Here is a 17,335-nt window from a genome sequence, read left to right on the forward strand (position 1 = left end):
AAGTAAAATGCATGCATTACCTTAAGCTGCCCACACACCTTACAATTTATCTGCAGATTTTCTGTGGTCAGATGGAAAAGGTGCAACAGATTCCTCCATCTACACTTAACTGTGTGGATGAAGTAATCTCCACCTGGGCCAATCTGTTGCACTTTTTCCATCTGACCTCAGAAAATCTGTAGATAAATTGTAAGGTGTGTGGGCAGCTTAAGAGAACCCTGGTCTTTGGTAATGTGGAGCACGAGGGGTCATCTGTGGGAAGAGAAAGTTTCACAACATTTGCGGTGAAGTGTGTTGGAAATGCAACAGCATATTCTAATGTAGTGTGACATGTCTTTTGAGCTGTAGATGGCAGTGTTGTGCAATGTTACTCATTATGTGCATGCTTATCTATAATACTCAGGAAGCTGTATTTCTATCTATGTTTTCCTCACAATGCTGTATTCAGATGTAATATTCTTTTAAGCAAGTAATGGGCCTAGGCACTACAAAAGAACACTGCAAGTCAACAAAAGCTGCATCCAAACCACTGAAAGATGGCAAAATTATTATTATTATTATTATTACATAGTATTTATATAGCGCCAACAGTTTGTGCAGCGCTTTACAATGTAAGGAAGACATTACAATACAATTCAAGACAGGATGGTAAGGAGGGCCCTGCCCCTGAGGGCTTACAATCTGAAAGAGGAGGGGGAAATGATACATGAGGAGGTAGCTGTGTGGGGATGAATTGTTTGAGAATGTGATGGTTCAGTGGTTAGGTTGAGGTGGGATAGGCTTCCCTGAAGAGAAGAGTCTTCAGGGAATGCCTAAAGACAGTCAGGGTGGGAGATAGACGGACAGGTTGGGGTAAAGAGTTCCAGAGGATGGGAGAGACTCTAGAGAAGTCCTAGAGGTGAGTATGGGAGGAGTTTACTAGGGAGCTGGAAAGCAGGAGGTCTAGGGAAGAGCGGAGTGGACGGTTAGGGTGATATTTTGAGACAAGGTCTGAGATATATCCGGGGGGCAGAGTTGTGGATGGCTTTATAAGTGACTGTTAATATTTTGAATTTTATCCTCTGGGCGAGTGGAAGCCAGTGCAGGGATTGGCAGAGGGGGGTTGCAGACACTGAGCGGTTGGTCAAGTGGATGAGTCTGGCAGCTGCATTCATCATAGACTGAAGGGAGGATATCCTGTGTAGTGGAAGGCCAAAATGTTCAGATATGAAGTTTGCAATTGCAAAGCTCAACAATAGCAACTACCAGTTAGGCTGGGTTCACACCTAGGCGTATCGAATATGCGCGTTTGTCACGCGTTTCATGCCGTGCGTTTTTACAGCGATTCACGGTTAAAAAACGCATGACAAACGCGTGTTTCCGAGGGCTACCTGGCAGTATCACAATGGATACACGCGGCAAATACACCCCAAAGAAGCTCCTGTACTTCTTTGGGCTTAGGGCGTTTTGCAGCGCGTTCCTACACGCTCTAAAGCACCCAGGTGGGAACCATGCCCATAGGCAATCATTGGTTTTCACATGTTGAGCGTTTTACAGAGCGTAGGAACGTGCTGTAAAACGCCCAGGTGTGAACCAGGCCTTATGTACGTTTAAGCTTGAAATGCTGCTAAGCAAAGATGACTTGTGGCAAGTACTGAGTACAGACAGACCCACTAATGGATCCACGGAGGAATGAGACAAGAAAAACAGGCAAGCAAAAGCAATCATAAGTTTGCTAGTTGAAGACAACCAGCTCATCCACATTAGAAAAGAGAATTGTATTACAAAAACTGCATGAGCAGCTGTCACATGCCGACTCTATAGCTCAAGAACTGAGCGATCACAAACCGCTGATCATTCAGTTCATGGTTTCTCCCTGCAGAGAGCAGGGCCTGTCAGTTCACATACCTTGCAGGATGCTGTCAGCAAACAGTGGGCAGTAACCTGCTATATGCTGACTTTGGGTCACAGGAGTACAATAGTAAATGTACTCCTGTGACACAAAGGAGAACCGTAGCCAACAAAAGGTTTGCCTATAGTACACTTTTAACTAGATGCCATTCACTAATGTGCAAAGAGCATGTAGCATGACTTTTGTACACACTTTGCTTCTATAGCAGGTCATTCTGCACTGGGTAGCACTTTTTGTCTTCTAAAACATTTGCAACTTTCTAAGGGGAAGCATCTGGGCTGACATTTTTTACCTGCTTGCTTATGAGATGAAAGTTGGCTTGATGGGACAAATTATTTGAATACATTTGAGTGGGAGGAGTGGAGTTACATCTTTTGAAAACATGCCAGAACAAAATTCTTTTTAATCTCTCCAAGAGCTTTGATTTTTTTTTTCTGCCATGTCATTAGAAGAGATAGAAATCAGGCTTTATCTTGTTACATTACATTTATCTGATACATTTACCCCCATCTAAGACAGATGGGGCAAGGGGCTCAAGCATGACAGTAATACTTAAAAGGTCTGTGGAAAGCTGAAAGAGATTGCGTCCCCAATCTCCTTCTCCTCTGCAGTCCCAATACTCACTGCACAGGAAGGACTCAGTACAGAGTGCTTCCTGTTCATTCAAAAACTTAGGAGATAGTATGCTTACTATCTTCCCTATTATGAATGGACAGGAAGTGATCGGTTCAGTGCGCTTCCTGTACATTCATAAACATAAAAAAATAGGACATTTACTATCTCCTCAGTTATGAAGGAACACTGGAGTGTTCACAGTGGCACTGTATTTGTAGAGCAAAAACATAATTCAAACGAAGAAATGGGGGCCATTATCAGCCTCCACTGATAGGTTTTAATTGTATTTTCACCCTACATAATAGCATAGGGGACCCTCCAGCATGCTAGTCTGCTCCTGTTCTTCAGCATTTTCAGCAACAAGGGAGTGATGCCTCTCTGCCCAAGGCTATGAGGGAGCAAAACATGCAAAGCAAGTGAGTGCCTTTGCCTGTTCTAGCAATCCCATCACTGGGGAGTTCTCGCCAGCACAAAGATCGCAATTGTGAAATTAGCCTAAAAGCTGAATATAAATCAATATCTATTAAGAAGCTAAAGGCAATTTAATATATTCTTACATGAGCAAGCAGTCACTGAAACAGACCATTAAAGATATAAACACTACACCTGAAAAAAATAAGTCTGGATGGTTTTTGACTACATTAACTAAGCTCTCTATGAAAAAGCTCAAATTGGCAAAATAAAACTCTGTCTGACCCTCAAGCCATAAGCAGGAATCCAGTTCCTAAAACTGGCCAAACCACCCAAATTGACAGGCTTATTGTACTACTCTTATCACAGAAACGTACTGCAACAGAACTGTTGCAGCTATAACATTGTTAAAACTAAGCAATGAACCAAATGAATATTATAATATAACACTACCATGACCATGTTGTGATCTTTGGTGCACATCTAACCTTGGAAGCTTACTTTTTCTGTGGCTCCTTACCTGAACTGCATTTCACAGCTTCATTAGCCACTCAGTAAAGTCTGCCCTAGGAGGCTGCAGTTGGAATTTTTAGACCCGCACATACATACTAGGGCCAATTTAGACAATAGCCAATCAGGATTTTACAGGCAAAATCCTTACTAGATCTCGGTAAAGAAAATATACAATTCTATAGGTCCATACTTTTAATTAGTACAGAATTTACATTTATGACAAAAATTACAGATATTAGACTATAGACTGTTTTAAAAAATGGAATCACTCTTTGAGGAAGCATTATCCAAATAGTCTTTAATAAAGATACTGCTTTTCATGCCAAAAGTTATATGGCAAAGACTAAGGGGTTAATTTCTTCCAACCAACATATAGCTTGGGGAATGCCATTAACAGAAATTCATATGCTCCTCTAGTGGTGGTAGTGTAATGCGAATGGCATTCGGCCATGTAAACAATGAGTGGAGGATTTATAAATCAGTTTCTTAGACACAATTATGCCAAATATAAATAATCAATAAAGTGCAACAACATTGTTTTATAAATCAAGTCAATTGGGTTATTTTTTTAAAGGGGAATGTTCACTATGAATAAATGCAAGGGAAATTAGAAAATTGATTTTTGCTTGCATTTAAGTTGATGATTAAACACAGCTTTACCTTATGCGCTAAGCTAAGTGAACATTCACTGTGATGTAAATCAACCCCATTAAGTAAGGGAAATTTTGGTTCCACTCACAAAGGGAAACTAAGCGTGCCCATACTTTATGCGAACTTCGGACATTGTTTGAGGATCAGCTGATCGAAGGAGCTAGCCGGAAAATCTTCGTATGATCACAGTTGGCAGCCAATTAGCTGCCGGCTCTGCTCAGGTATTCAGTGGCCGCAGGAAAACAGCGGGATTCCTTAATCGACACACTCCTAAGTGTTGTTGGAGCAATCTACTCTATTTTTCTCGTTTAGATGGTGGGTTGATCGAAAAAAATAGAGCAATGAATGGCCAGCCTAAATCAGAGAGTAGCACAGAAGAGGGTTTTTTGGCTAATAAAATTCAATACGAGGTATCTTGTTTTGTCCACTCTTAGGCCAGAGTTTTACTTTTAAATATTTTTATTTGTAACAAGGTATTTATTCGGTTTCCATAGGTAAAAGAGACATTGCATATAGGGTTCAATACAGTTATCATACACATGTCAAAACGAATATGAAGATTCAAATTGGTTACAATTATTATATGACTGTCTCTATAAACAGAAAGTGATCATAGAAATGTTTTAGAGAAGGGTAGGAAGGAGGAAGAGTGGGAAAGGAGGGTGGATTGGGTATTTGGTCCATTGGCGTGATGACATTACTGGTTGCGTTGACTTTTAAATGTTTTAAAGTTAGTACAGGCTCACTTTAAGGATGTAGAAGACAAAAGGGAACAGAGCGCCACCTCCGTGTGTAAAATCGTTTATTAGGATAAATAAAACAAGGGAAAAATGTACTCACAAACAAACGTTTTCATCAGGCTTTAACAACAAACGAGAGGCCACACTGTCTGTTAACCCAACATGGTATCACCCCGACTATCACTTGATTCTGATGAAGGGGGCTTGCCCCAGAAACGCGTCAATCTTGGCTGACTGCGGCCGGTAGATGGTGATGTGACCGGAAGCTACCGTGTTACATAGTCGGGGTGATACCATGTTGGGTTGTTCATTGTGGAAGCCCGAGAGCCTTGGATGAACAGTCCCTCAAGTCTGTGTGAAAACTGTTGATAACTTTGAGTATGCAACAGCAAGTGGATCATTCAGCTGGCAGCCATTAGCGCCAAGAGTTAAAGAAAACTTTTTGTCACTGTAAGGATGGTTAAAGGAGAACTATGAGGTGAGTGCTTTACCCTCACCTCATAGTTGTAGCCGACCTGTGACAATAAGACTGTCACAGGTCGGCTCAGTAGATCGGGAGGTGAGCGAACACATACCGGCGTTCGCTCACCTCTCGATCCTCTTCACGGCTCTCTGCCGTGACAGGGGAGGGGCTGGATTCCCCCCCTCCGTGCTCCGATCCGCCAGCGCTGCTGGCGGAACGGACGGGGGATGGGGCGGGTACAGCTGGCTCTGCCTCTAGATAGGCAGAGCCAGCTGTCAGTCATGCAGCTGGGCGGATCCCAGCACAATTGTCGTGATCCGCTTCAGCTGCGACGTCTCAGTATACCGCGAGCAGCAGCAGAGATGCCGCAGCTGAAGCGGATCCCGACAATATACTAAGCCTAGGGTGACGGGTGGATGCTAGTTTGTGTCCTCCCGTTACCCTAAGGAGAACTATGGGGAAAAGACTTAACCCCATAGTTCTCCTTTAATGTACCAAATGCAAATTGTGCATAGTGCTTACGTGCAAGTTTCATAATTCATGTTATGATGCTAACATGAACATTTATTCTTGCCTATTACAAGCAATCATTGATTTCTACAGTCTTTGAATTAATAAGAGCAACAAGAAAATTACTTGTTAGCACGCTTTTCTTGCTCACATACAAAAAAAGAGACATATATTACAATTTACTTTGCAGTTTGCTGATTATGTAACTGATAATTAAATGCTTTAGACGGTAACAATTTTGGCCTTTATGTCAAGTTATGTCTTGCTTAGACGCAGAAGAAAGCAATAACAGCAGATCTTAGCCTATAGAATAATTTTGAAATGGAGAGCCAAGAAATTCCAGACAAATCAGTAACAGATACCATGAACCAAGCTCAATTGCATAAGACCTATTTCTTTGTATTTTTAAAGCTCTACTATGTTAATGTAATAGCTTCAAATACATCTCAGCTCACCAAAATTTTCACTATCTGCATTTTGTTTTCTATTAATATTTATTTAAGTACCGAAAGTTTCTCATACAATTTTGTCATCATGCAGAGAGTGGTAGGTGGAGTAGTTTTTAGTAGAGGTTCCCGAAGACCCTAAAATTATTGCAAGGGTTCCCTAGGGGTAGATAGGATGAGAGATCCTGCTCCAGAGAGTCAGGTAATTTATTAGCACTTAGATAAGAGGACCAAAAAAAAAAAAAGCTGTATGTGCGCAGATATGTACAAAATATTTACGGTGTATCTAAAAAAAAGTTAAATGTTGCAGGGGAGAAACAGAATATAATCTTAAAACATCACAGTTCTTTTATATATACCAAGCTTACCTGGTACCCCCAGTTGTTACCACTTTGGTACTTAGAATACTGATTGCCTGAAACTGAGCTGTTGCGATTCATATTGTAAGAATCTTCCAGGGTTTCATATGCAGAAGAAGCTATCAAAGGGAAATGCAAAAAAAATTAGCACTGCAGTAGTATGCATTATAATAAATAATTATAGCAGCTAAAACATTAAGAGGAAAACTAACTTACTGTAAAAAAAAATTACTAGTTGTTATGGCTTGTTCTCAGATAATTGTACTATTTCATTGTCACATAAATGAATGAGTGGCTTGGCTTGTACCCAGGAAATTGAAAAAGACTGTCCCTTATAGGAATTTTGTGAAGTCTTACTTTAATTAGCCCCCTTCCACTTTGAGTACAGCCCACCCAGTCACATACCTTAAGAAAACCTCTGACAGGCTTCACTTGTTCCTGTGCATGTGCACCACTGCCCTGTTCATGAACCATTGGAGACAATAGTGAGTATGGCCATCCCTTAGGAATACATGGAGCTGCAAAGACCATGTGCAGTACTAACAGGAGCTTATTGGAGGGTTTTTGTGCAAAGGGGAATTAAAAGACAACTTTGCTAGTGGTAAGAGGGTCACTTTATAGAAGACACGAGAAGATCCCATACTCACATTTCTCACATTACCCTACCATCCAGATATGTTGTTAGAGCCCTTGCTTCTCAGAATACGGCATTTTGAGCCTCAGATGACAAAAACAGGCCTAAGCCTTGTTGTGTGGGGGTCCTATGTAGGTTTAAAACTTCCTAGAAACTTACACTGGAGTTAAAAGTGCACCTGTGGCCAGACTATGTAAAGCCTCAGGGCAGCAGAAAGAAGAGGGGCAGCACAGCTGCTGGGAGGGTATTTATTTTCTACATTTAGCCCTGCTTCAGGCAAGCAGGGCTAAATGCAGAGCTGGGAAGCTGGTGTTTTAGTACAAGTGATCCCGGCGATGTCGCAGAGATCATTTGTAATATGCCTGCAGCTCTGCCCCCTACCGCCCCCCTCCATGGTCTGCTCTCACCTCACCTAGCTTCCCACTGGACGCCTCTCTTCCCGCTGTGGTTTTCGGGGTCCCCTGGCACATTCATTCAGGAACAGGTAGCAGAGCAGAGAACATCCCTTCTCTGCTCTGCTCCATGTAAACACTGAGAAGGGAGAGCTGCACTTATAGCCTTCCCATCTCAGCTGTCACAGGAGAGCCAGCACAGTACTGTGCTCAAACTCCTGTACAATAAAGAGAACCTGTCGCCTCCAAATGCTATCATACAGGGGCTTGTTAGCTCCTGTGTGATAGCAATAAAGTTAAGTAAAAAAATTGCTAAAAAGTAAAAAATAATAAAACAAAATACAAATTAAAAAATAAGTATAAATAATGAGAAATAATTCAAAATTTAAAAAGTAAAATAAATCACCATGGGGGGCAGGGCTTGGCGGGGAGGGGGGCGCATTGAAGAACCTGGCTTGGAGAGAGTATATCCGGCCCTGGCTATAGGAGTAAATCAAAGCTTGTTTTAAGGTGCTTCTACTTTAATGTGCAAGGGGCTGGACACAGGTTCACATTAAGAGTTTCCTAGAGACAAAATGGGGCAGTAGGAGAACACAAGGAAGACAGACAGAGAATGATAATTGTGTTTCCTGTTAACTTGCCTACTATGGGAATAGTCCAGATTCACTCATAACACAGTGCAGTCGTGAAAGAAAAAATTAAGAAAAAAAAGGGTTGGATTTATAAGGGAGTGAGTTCAATTAGAAATCATCACACTTACCAACATGAAAATGGTACACTGCAATGACAATGCAAAGCTAAAAAAAAGTATTTAAACACACTTAGGGGACTAAGTCTACCTCCTCATGCAGGCAACAATCTATTCCACTATCTTTTGGTATAACTGCTGATCTGGAAATTCCTTTTTGCTTAAAGCCTTCCTCCAGAATAAAGTTGAACCCCTGCCCACCACTCCCTCCTGCGCCCCACTATCTGATCTCTGGATAAAGAAAATATCTATCTAAAAGCCCTTTTTACTTACTATAAGCCAAGGTCACATGACGTCACAGCCTTGAGTCTTCTCTTTTGTTTACTTAATGCGTGGGTCCTTTTTTGACTGTCCACGTCAGCACCCACATGACATAGACAGTTCCTATTGGATGTCCATTGGTCAGGGTCCAGAAGAGGACTGATGTCAGTGGAGGGGAGTGAAGGGAACCAGTGGTCTAAGGTGCCATTGCATTGTCAGATTTGTGGACTACCCCCACCTGGAAACAGTGGTGGTGAGAGACCTAGAGGGGGAACTTAGGAGAGTATATCTGACTTCACGAGGTAAGGGGAAACAAAAGCCTATGAGAATGGGTCAAAAGCAGGTGGGAGGGAGGGGTGTTAAAAAATACTTTTTGACTGATGTTGGGCTTTAACTGTTTGTAATGACAGAACGATGTTCCCAATATGTAGGATCCTTGTAGCTTTTTACATACAGAAAGTTTGTGGTATCACAAGTGTCAGTGATAAACATTTCTCATCAAATCATTCAGATTAAAACCACCCATAGAAAGAGGATACAGCAAGCAGAAAGATAGGAAGTTAAAAAAAGACAGAGAGCAATCTACCCATCCCACAAGTACAGAATTCTTTGAAATCTACCTGCAGTAGAATACAAAGAACTCAAATGAATGTAATTGAGTAGACTTTCTGATTTTAGTACAATCTAATTGTTTGCTGGTTAACATTGAAAGTTTACTGGATGGTTTTGTTGGGAATACAACAGCTTGTGCTAATGTAACAATGTATTTTGAGCACTAGATTTCAGTGCTTCATCTAAACACATAACCAATAGGTTATGGGCCACGGCACTAAAGAGAACACTGTCAACAAGAGCTTCATTCAGGCTGCTGAAAAAAGTAAGCAGTTCAGATATGAAGTTTGCAATCGCAAAGCTCAACAATAGCAACTACTAGCCACGGAAGTTCAAGCTTTAAATGCTGCAAAGCAAAGATGAGTTGTGGCAAGTACTGAGAACAGACAGACCGACAGTAATGGACCCATGGAGGAATGAGAAAAGAAGAACAGGCAAGCAAAAGTAATTATACGTCTGCTAGTGGAAGACGGCCAGCTCATCCACATAAGACAAGAAAATACAGCTAAAGGTATGTGGACTGCATTACAGAAACTGCATGAGTGTTCAAACCTAAACAGTAAACTATATCTGTTATGCAAGCTAATGCGTGAACATGTGAATGCATGCTGGAAATCATAGAACAACTACGTGCAATTGGAGAGGACAGTAAAGATAACCACTTGGTAGCATTACTGCTATGCAGCCTTTCAGAGTCATACTATGCTCGTATTAATGCTCTAGAAACCAGGCCTGAGCAGGAAATAACAGTGGAATAAGCCAAAGGAAAATGAATCTAGGAATATGACAGAAGGAAAAAAATATGCACAATGAAGAAAATGAGAAAGCCCTCAAGGTGCATGAGAGCACAAAGCAAAACAAAGAAAGCAGAGTGTGTTTTTGCTGCAAAAAGTCTGGTCACTTGAGAAAGCAGAGTGTGTTTTTGCTGCAAAAAGTCTGGTCACTTGAAAAAGGACTGTTCAATCTGGAAAGCCAAGCAGCGAAAGCGAGAGGCACCTACAAGAAAAAGAACTAAGGTAGCTACCAAGGAAACTGCAGGCACATCATGGACCTTTAAAGTGACTCAGAACAGTATACCACACGGATGGTGTATTGGCTCAGGTGCAACAAGCCAAATCACTAGTGATGAGACCTACTTCACAGAAATTCATCTCAGTGCAAAGGACGAAGTTTTACTAGCAAATGAGAACCTCATTTGAAATGTGGCATAGATCGAAGCCTAGCCTAGGGCACATCAGAGTGTTTGGATGTAAAGCTTATGCCTATATTCCAAAAGAGAATCGTTCCAAGCTGGAGAACACAGTCATAGAATGTATTCTGGTGGGCTGTAGTGAACAAAGTAAGGGATATAGAATCCTCCACCCAAAGACTGGCTTTAGTGGAATAGTGCAGCATAGCAATAGCTGGATGAAAAACTGAAGTGCTAAACAGCAAGGCTGTGCAACTACTGTGCACTTGAAGCCTATTTTTAAATCTGACCTAAAGTGTACCGACTAGTGACCATGCCACCTCAGATCACTTGTACATAATGAGAACACTGTAAGAGAAGAGGTAATATACTTACCTTTCTGGCGGTCCATGTTTTGAAACACTGCTCCTTTGCATTTCCCTGGTCACTGCATGTTTTCCACACACCTGGGTGTGTAGAACAACTTCTCCTCCGCTGCATGCTAGGGTTCAACTTTCCAGCTTGTATGTTACTACAGGACATACAAGCTGGCAGGAAGAACCACAACATGACAGGGAAAAGAGGGGGAAGCGGGGATGATGTTCCGGCATTCAACACACCCATACGGGTTGAATATGTGCATGGTGGGTTAAAGCAAAGTAGTGGTATTTTACACAAGATGCCAGAAAAGTAAATATATTACCTCTTCTTTTACAGGGTTACCATTGTGTACAAGAGACCTAGGTTTGCTTAAATTATCTCAGAGGAGTATAGAATGTTTACTGCAAAATGAAATGTTTACTTGACTTAGAGAATTAGTTATGTTCACTCTGAGTGTCCAATCACGGGCAAGTGAAAAAAAATTCAAGCCTTTTGCTTTCACATACCTGGACATGAGGTTTTACCTTATTCACTAAGCTAAATGAAATTTCACTCTAAAAATTAAACATGTTGTATAACTTTAGTAAATGGATTCCATGGCCTCAGTTGTCTATCACATATAACGAGAAAAAAAATATTCTGAAGTAAGTTCATAGACCTTGGACATTCCTAGAAGCAAGCATTGCAGTGGCAAATCTCAGAAATAAAGATTAAATAAAGATAATTAGGGAGAACTGGAAACTACCAATCTGCTTACTTCAAAAAAGCCAACTTTAGATAATAATGTGTAAAAGAGATTTTAGAAATATTTCCCAATCTCTACTAGCAGCCAATATTTAACTAACTTTTGTACAAGTTTTAGAATGGCTCAAATATAGTAGAAACAAGCTGCTGCAACATACAGTAACATAAAGGTATTCTTGAAATAATTACTCAAGTAGCCTTTCACTGACAAAAACTTGAAGAACTTGAATTTTTCCCCAGGCACCGACAATCATGAACTGTACACTACTTCGTAAAATGGAACAAAGAATGAAAAGTAAAAGGTGAAAAGAAGGAAAGGCAGAATATATTATATATAAAGAGAGAGAGAGTAGAGGTTAGCAATGCTTGACGGCCGATATATTTTGCCACTATTTGGGTTGTGGTCCCTTTAAGGGCCACCAGAGGGGTTAATCTTCTTGCCACAGGAAGCAGTTTAAAAGGACAGCAACTCCAGAGAGGATTGGGGGAGTTGAGAAGAAAGTAATCAGCTGTGGCTAGTGAGAGGTAGACCTGCTGGATTGCTGTGTTGCTGGATTGCTGTGCTGCAGTGCTGCAGGACTAATATTCCTGGGAAGGAATTTCCCCAGGATTTTGACTTTTATACAATTTGATGATTCATCTTTATGTTTTGTTATCTGTGACGAAGATTTGGACTTTTACTTTAAGTTTGCTGAAGATAAGCATATATTTGTGTTTACTGTTTTTTGGCTGCCCTCATTCTCCACCACTTGTGAAGTTGGGGAGCTCACAGACCCCTGCACAGAGGGTTTGCATAAAACAAAAGCTTTTATTTTCTTCTTGCAAGGCAGCCAAAAACGGTAAACTGTGAGTAGCAGTGTCTCTATTCCATAATTTCTTGATTCTCAACTGGTGGGTCGTGACCAAAAAGTGGGTCGTGACCCCGTGTTTAGTGGGTCGCCACATGTCTTCCCCTTTTCTAGGTGAGAGACTCCTCTGCTTCCCCCTAGTGCAGCACTGTCAGTTCTCATGCCAAGCAGCCATTAAAAATATGCTGCCCGATGCCGAGTGTCAGATTGAGGTGGCATGGGATGGGGCTATGACCGCGAGGGAGCTCCATATATACGTACATACAGCTCCCTCATGTGTCCTATAGAGGTGCTTGGGCCGGAGTGACATCACATTCTGGATCCCGGCACCTCTACAGGGCATGCAAGGGAGCTGTACAAGCAATGGATTGAGCTCCGTCACAGTTAAGCAGCCCACACTGGACCCCAGGCTGAGGATCCACTCCCGTTCTCGCAAAGGTAGGGAGAGTGGGTGGACCTAAAAATGTTTTCAAAAATTAAATGTTTTTTGGAGTGTGTGTATGTGTGTGTGAGACTGTCTGTGAGTGTGTGAGATTGTGTTTGTGGTTGCGTGTGTCTGTCAGTGTTTTTGAGGGCCTGTTCACACTAGTACAGTGCGTTAATTGCATAGTACTGTGCGATTAACGCACTGTGCCAAGCAATGGCACCTACCCTGCATTCTGGTGTGGGAGGTGTGTTAGATTGCCGTTCATTTGAATGGTACCCCAAACGCACCTCCCACTCACAGCTCTAACGCCCGCACTGGAACGTGCGGTACCCTAATTTTGTGCATTCCATTGCAGTGCGACTTGGGTCACGACTTAATGACCAAGGACATATGTGGGTCCTAAGGTTACACAGGTTGAGAACCACTGCCATAATTGATCCTCTGCATCTTGGAACCCACATGCCATTTACAGTGTCTGACTTTTCACACACACAGTTAACATGACTATCTTTCTAAGAGATCTCATGTTCTCACTGGCCTATCTATGTCCAAAAAACCACTGAACGTCCTGCTGCAAGTATCAGCTTGGCATGGATTCCCATGCAGTGGGGAAGGGCCTGCTGCTCATATAGGCATGTAAACAGCACCTGTTACCTGTTCACAGACTAACTGATGTAGATGGTACACAATTTTACTCCACATAAAAATGCTTTTTACTGTATATTGTATGTTAATAACAAATGCAGTAATATTAATTCTTTCAGCTTAGTGGCTTTGTTTCCTCTATCAATACTGTTAGTACATTGCAGTCCTAACATCTGGCAACAAATAAAGCCAGCCTTAGCCAGGGATATGTCACAAAGATACACATTTCATTAACAATTTTTATTCCAGTAATATCCTGTATCGCCACAATCTCCTAACACTACAATTGCCAGATTTGCATATTTCTCATGGTTTAATTTAGTTATAAGCCCACAGGAAGAAGCAGACTGCTAGAAGCCCCCATGCAGTGGGATAAATTGGGCTCTCTAGCACCATGTCGTCTCCTAGCAAGTTTATGTATACATGGCTGTAAGCTACTTTACATACTGTCCCATGATGTCACCAGCAGCACTGATAAAACTGCTATTGTGGACCACAAACATTTGCTTAGCATGGTGCTCTCCCTGTCAGTGGACTCTTGTAGGGGCATCTGGCAACTCCATAATGCTACCTTTGGTACCACATGGTTTCCTAAACTGAGGCAACTCTATCTTGTAATGCTCACATCAGGTTGTGGTTATAAATTGTATTAAAAATAATGTGTTTATTGCGGAAGGAGAAGTGGGAACCTTTATGTATAGTGTTATAAATTTTAAAGATAAAGCCCTTTAAGTCATTATTTCACAACATTTTAATCTCACAGTTCTGTTACTTAAGACCTGGTCCCACCAAAACTGCACTAAAACACATGGAAACGCATGTGTTATGACATGCATTTACATGCGTTTTCTTAGGGGCACCACCATGCCGACTATCAAAAGACATGTGTTTGCATACATTTACATGCATTGCGAAAAATGCAGCTTCCTCTATTTTTTCAAAATGCAATGCAAGGCATTGGTGTGAACTACACCATTAAAAAAACATTGGGGGGAATTTATCAAAACTGAAGTAAACAGAATCTGGAGCAGTTGCAGATGGCAACCAATCAGCATCTCTCTTCAGTTTGCCCAGGTAAGATTTGAAAATGAGGCTGCAGTCCAAATCTGCTCCAGATTTTGTCTGCTCCAGTTTTAAACAATTCCCCCCATTATGTTTTGTGTAGATGCATTTTTCATGCATTTAACAATGCATTGCATGGGAATAGGTCCTAAAAGTAGCCTCTAGACATCCACTTTGCCCAGTTATGCTGCTTACATTTGCAATGATCATTGAATGTAGGTTTGTAAACACTCCTTGACCTTGTCAGCCATCACCTGCTTGACCTTTGTTAAGGGAATTACATTGGCTTGGATTCCTCTTCTCTTTAACCTAAAAAAAAAGTGTCAGTAGGAACCTATCAATTGCCATGCTGCCAGATGACATTGCTGACTGATTACAGGCTTATTATTGATTACTGTGTTCCCATTGCTATCTCCAGAAACCTATATATGCATGCTTGGCTGATCTGCATGAGTATGTGTGTAGAAAAACCTTTTAGCGGTAAGAAGGTATCGATCAACACATCATTTATTAGCAGTGTGCAAGGGAACTGCGTAGAGGCTATTTAAGACATGTATTTGAAAATACTATCCACCAACATCATCTGCTGCTTTTTGACAGAACTAGTGTCGATAGTATGAAAATAAAAAATATAAGACACCAATCAGCGTTTACCTTATAAAGATTACAATACAAAACCAAATAATAAAAGAGCATTGGTATTACTTTAATTGCATTCTAAATTCACATACTGGTGAACTGTTCAGACTACATAAAGCCCTCTGGCTTTTCTGACTTTTGCGGTCACTGCAAAATTCCATATGCTATAGAGTACAAAATATACCATGCAATAGGCTCCTGGCTAAGAGCGGCAAAACACTCCACCTAAGGAATCCCATTCATTTCTAATGCCCCCGTTCACACCTGTCAGTTTTGTCGCAAGCAGAAATATGCCTTTCACTTGAAATAGTACATGAGCTACTTTTGGGCAGATTTCAATGCGTTTTGTCTCCATAAACTCAAAAGAAACGCGCAGTGTGAATACTTTTGTGCATTGTTTCAAACGCTCTAAAAAACACACTAAAACGCTAAAAGGAAAACGTGCATAAAACGCCTAGGTGTGAATGGAGCCTAGGAGTACACTATAGTCATTGCAGCTTACAAATTGCATTTGTTTTTATAAGTCAACCCATTGAACCTAAACCAGCTCATGAGAAACTCGGTGCTATGGATTTCACTGCAAGGCCGTGTGATCCTATCTAAAAAAAAACCCATTAATTGCCATAATGGAGAACCCAAAGTATACACTGAACGTCTCTATTAGACATGGACCCTGTGACATCAGCCTAAGTAAAAATAAATAATATGACACTAAACGCTTGTAAATACCTGTGACACTAAACTCAGGGGTTTAATCTTAAAATGCATTTAAGTACTCTAACTATTAACAAAGAATGTATCTTATTTGTGTATCACTCAGCTGTAGATCCTCAAATTATCTCTGAATTGGTGCTGATACTGTCCTTCCGTCTGGAGGGTGGCTACTTTTAGTTCCTGTGTGTGTTGTAAAGTAGCCTCCACTCCAAGCTCACTCCTGTGATGGACTACAATCCCAAATTTAGTTTACTCGTTTGTATTGAGATTGTAGTCCACCATGGGAGCAAGCTTAGGTACTTAAATGCCTTTTTAAGATTTAACTCCTGAGTTCAGTGTCACTTTAAAAGATCCATGTGACCCAAGTCTCTCAACCCAGCAAGCCCTGTAACTTGAAGTGCAATACATCCTGTACTAAATCATCCTCTTTGTTAGGTTGAAACCCAGGTAGTAGCAGAATCAGTGCACTATTTTAAAAACTATTCTGCAAGCAGACAGTAGAATACCATTCCCATTCTCACAATGTTTCTATAATAATAAAGTAGGTAATTGTAATTCTTGTCTCTTACTGGAATGTTAAAAGCAAAAGCAGAAACATTCACAACGCTGAATTCGCTACACTAATTTTGGTTTTCAGTAGCTTGCTAGTTTTTTGTTTCTTTTTCACAAATGTTTACGTCATATAAAGGACATTTTATTTTTGTAGTGTCATTTCTGTTTAAGTTCTATATTGCCAATTACCACTTTTCTGTAAAGAAGCAGTGTTCTTACCTCTGTTGCCATAATTCATTGTAGAAGACTGAGCAGCTCTTGGCTTTTGCCTCTTCACTGTCATCATCACTTGTTCTTTGACCCGCTGGTCTCTGCCCGTACCACTTTTCAGATGGATGTCTGAGGGCAATGCCAGAGAGGATTCATTTTGCCACACAAAGACTTCTGATGCTAAAGCCGTTTTCATCGGGGATGGTGAGTTCAACATGGCCAGAGGCTTTCCTATACGTCTATTAGCAGAACTGTATGGTTTTTAAAGGTTTAAAAACCTAGCTGTATAATTGTACAAGACTAAATCCCAAGAAAATGGATACTTGCTCTCCTCTACACTTCCAGAAGTGTCTTGTTCTGACAGCTTCCTCAAAGCCTGTACAGGTCTGAAAAGGTGTATCTGCACTTGGATGACACGCCTCAATACTCCCAACCCCACCCTGGTTGTGACTAAGAACTAGTTGATACAAAATAGCATAGATCTAAGTTCGCACAAAAAAATGGATGGGATGATACATATAGGCTAGAAAAGAGCTGGCTGCAATATTCAACAGATTACACTGTAAAGTTATTTTAAGAATTCAGTGGTGTATACTACTCGCTAGCACATAAGTTAACTATTACAGTTATGCCATATTGATTTCCTATTTTGTAGCAGAAAAATATATAGTGGGTCACTTATGCACATAGAACACTTAT

The 17,335-nt window shown here is 41.0% G+C and overlaps 1 protein-coding gene across 1 annotated transcript in view; it reads right to left on the minus strand.

Moving 5' to 3' along the window:
• Positions 1-16,992, minus strand: part of PKP1 (plakophilin 1) — a 54,785-nt gene extending 37,793 nt beyond the window's left edge. The window contains exons 1-2 of the mRNA XM_018576832.1: positions 16,655-16,992; positions 6,609-6,718 (exon numbers count right to left, since the gene is read on the minus strand). Coding sequence (XP_018432334.1) covers positions 6,609-6,718; positions 16,655-16,853 — 309 coding nt within the window. The 5' untranslated portion in view covers positions 16,854-16,992. The remainder of the gene's footprint in view (positions 1-6,608; positions 6,719-16,654) is intronic.
• Between the last annotated feature and the right edge of the window lie 343 nt (positions 16,993-17,335).

The sequence above is a fragment of the Nanorana parkeri genome, unplaced genomic scaffold (genome assembly GCF_000935625.1).
Source record: "Nanorana parkeri isolate BGI_ZX_2015 unplaced genomic scaffold, ASM93562v1 scaffold77, whole genome shotgun sequence".
Taxonomy (NCBI): Eukaryota; Metazoa; Chordata; class Amphibia; order Anura; family Dicroglossidae; genus Nanorana; species Nanorana parkeri.